This window comes from Pteropus medius, unplaced genomic scaffold (genome assembly GCF_902729225.1).
Source record: "Pteropus medius unplaced genomic scaffold, Ma_sr-lr_union100, whole genome shotgun sequence".
Lineage (NCBI taxonomy): Eukaryota > Metazoa > Chordata > Mammalia > Chiroptera > Pteropodidae > Pteropus > Pteropus medius.
In genome coordinates, this window is record NW_024350324.1 from 250,155 (window position 1) to 252,618 (window position 2,464).

Below are 2,464 nucleotides of genomic sequence, written 5' to 3' on the forward strand. Positions count from 1 at the left end.
TGGCCCCGATGACCCCCCACCCCCCCGCCCAGACCCCAGGATGTCCGTGTGCAGGAGCTGGGCTGGGCGTTGGTACATTCTTGGGCCCTAATGACGGATTATTCTAGCCCAGCCAGCCCAGCTGGGGCTCATTGGTGGTTTCAAGGCCCCCCCCACGGGAGTGCAGGCTGCGGGGGTGCAGCCCTGAGAGCTCTATTTGAAGCCTATTTGCATCGCCCTCCTCGCCAGGTTCCCCCCACCCCCACTGCTGCACCCCAACACTTCGCTCCCTAATAGTCTCTGCAGCTTCCTGCCCGCCAGCACCTGGGAGCTGATGGTCACAAACGGGGGGCAGGGGGTTGCGGGGAAGACCCCCTAGACCCACACAGTGGCCTGGTCCCCTCCACGATGACAGGCACACCCAGGCAGCCAATGTCCAGGATGGAGTCATGCCGAGAGTCCCCAATAGTTCTGGGCTCTGGTTTCTTGCTTGCTTCTGTGCCTCAGTTTCCTCATCTGCAAAATGGGGTCATATCTTGGGGGCAGATGCGTACGTGTGACTTGCTGGGCAGGGCCGGGGTGATTCCGCCCGCCTGCCGTTGTCATGATGGCGATGGCCGGGGTGGACGCTGTCTGTCGGGTGGATTGTGTCCCCTGAAATGCCGGATTCGAGACCCGACTGCCGGTCCCACAAATGGGACCTTGTTCGGACGTGTCATTCATTAGACATCGAGATGAGACGAGGTGGTTCTAAATCCAGCCACAGGTAGCCCAGGAAAGGAGGGGGATTTGGACACAGACCGGGGAGCCACGTGACAGCACAGGCAGAGACCGGGGTGGTGTGGCCGCCAGCCTAGGGATGCCTGGAGCCCCCGGGAACTGGGAGAGGTGGGAAGGACCTCCCCTGGGGCCTCTGGAGGGAGTGGGGCCCTATGACACCGTGCTGTCAGACCTTGGGCCCCAGAGCTTCAGGAAGGCACACCTCGGTGGCTTTAAACCGCCCCCAGAAGGCTCGTGTGTGTGTCTCTGTCCTCGGCTGGAAGTGGGGCCTCGGGAGAAGCTTGGACTCAGGGGAGAGACGAGGGGGCTGGGTTTGGGCTTCCCGACACCTGTGTCTGCCAGTGGCCCCCGCAGGTGGCCTTCCATGCGATGGGGCTATGGTGCCCGGGCCAGGCCCCCGCATCGACTAACCGCACCCCTTGCTGCCCTCACAGCTCTACGAACTGGACGGGGACCCCAAGAGGAAGGAGTTCCTGGACGACCTGTTCAGCTTCATGCAGAAACGAGGTGAGGCCGGCCCTTCCGCCCTGGGCCCGCGGGAGGCGGGGTGCCTGCTGGCTGCAGCCAGGGCAGGCGTGTCAGAGTGGCAGTGAGTTCTCCGTGGCCAGAGGCATCCAAGAGCTGTCTGCGAGGGAGAGGAGGCAGCTCCTGCCACGGGTGTCGGGGGCCAGGGCTGGGAGAGTTCCCGTGGGGGGTCCCACCCAGAATGGGTGGCTCCCTCCCTTACTGCCGAGACCCAGGGTACGATGGCAGCAAGGTGAGGTTCCCGGGGGGGCGGGTGGGCACCGGGGCTGAGAGAGGTGCCCCATTCAGGCCCCGGCCCCTTCTGCGTTTATGGGGCCTCAGTCCCCCCTTGCTCCTCCCCCACGATGGGCCACACGGTCCCCACTGTTGGCAGCACCCAAATCATGCTGAGTGCTGGGCCGCGCGGGTGCTGAGAGCCGCACTGTGCCCGCTCGACACCTCTGCAGCCTGTCCTCTCCTGCCCCCGGTCTGGGGTGTGACGGTCGCCGACCAGGGCCCCGCTGGGAGGTGTCTGGGCCTTGGGAACGGTGACGGGACTGGGGGCTGGTGTGGGTGGGGACACTGAGGCCCGGACACTGGAGGGTATCGGTCCTTCGGGGCGAGCCAGGCTCAGAGGGGATGGGGGGCAGCCAGGGGGTCCCCAGAGGTTGCCGCTCGTGGGCCTCACCCCCAACTTGGAGCTGCCACAAGGTGGAGGCAGGTCTTTCTGAGGAGTGCCTGTCGCCACAGGGCGGGGCTCTGGCCCTGGACAGCCCTCTGGGGGGTCATTAGGACCCACTGGGGCACGGGGCCTCAGCTACAGAGGCGGGAAGGAGTGGGGCGGCAGGGGCCACTGGGGGGGTAGGCATCGCAGGGGCCAGCCCTGCCGCTTTGTCCAGGCCCCTGCCTGCCCCTCCCTCCCGCAGCTTCTGTAAACACAGGCCCAGCCAGGCCCGGAAGGGCCAAGGGCCGGAGATGAGAGGGGCGTTAACCCCTCCTGTGCTGGGCCGGGGGAATGCAGACCCCGTCCTGGGCTAGGGCCCCTGCCCTGTTATCGTCCAGCCCAGCCAGGCCTGCTGCCCCCCATGTGGCCAGAGAGATCCTTGATCTCTCTTTATCGGCCTGTCCACACCCGCCCGAGCCCCTACTCCACCCCCTGTCCTGGGGCTCATCCTCATGGCCCGTGGCCCACCCATTTGGC

At 66.1% G+C, this 2,464-nt stretch overlaps 1 protein-coding gene across 1 annotated transcript in view; it reads left to right on the plus strand.

Moving 5' to 3' along the window:
* ARID3A (AT-rich interaction domain 3A) overlaps positions 1-2,464 on the plus strand; it is a 26,844-nt gene that overhangs the window by 20,173 nt on the left and 4,207 nt on the right. Inside the window, exons 4-5 of the mRNA XM_039838995.1 lie at positions 1,194-1,348; positions 1,465-1,516. Coding sequence (XP_039694929.1) covers positions 1,194-1,348; positions 1,465-1,516 — 207 coding nt within the window. The remainder of the gene's footprint in view (positions 1-1,193; positions 1,349-1,464; positions 1,517-2,464) is intronic.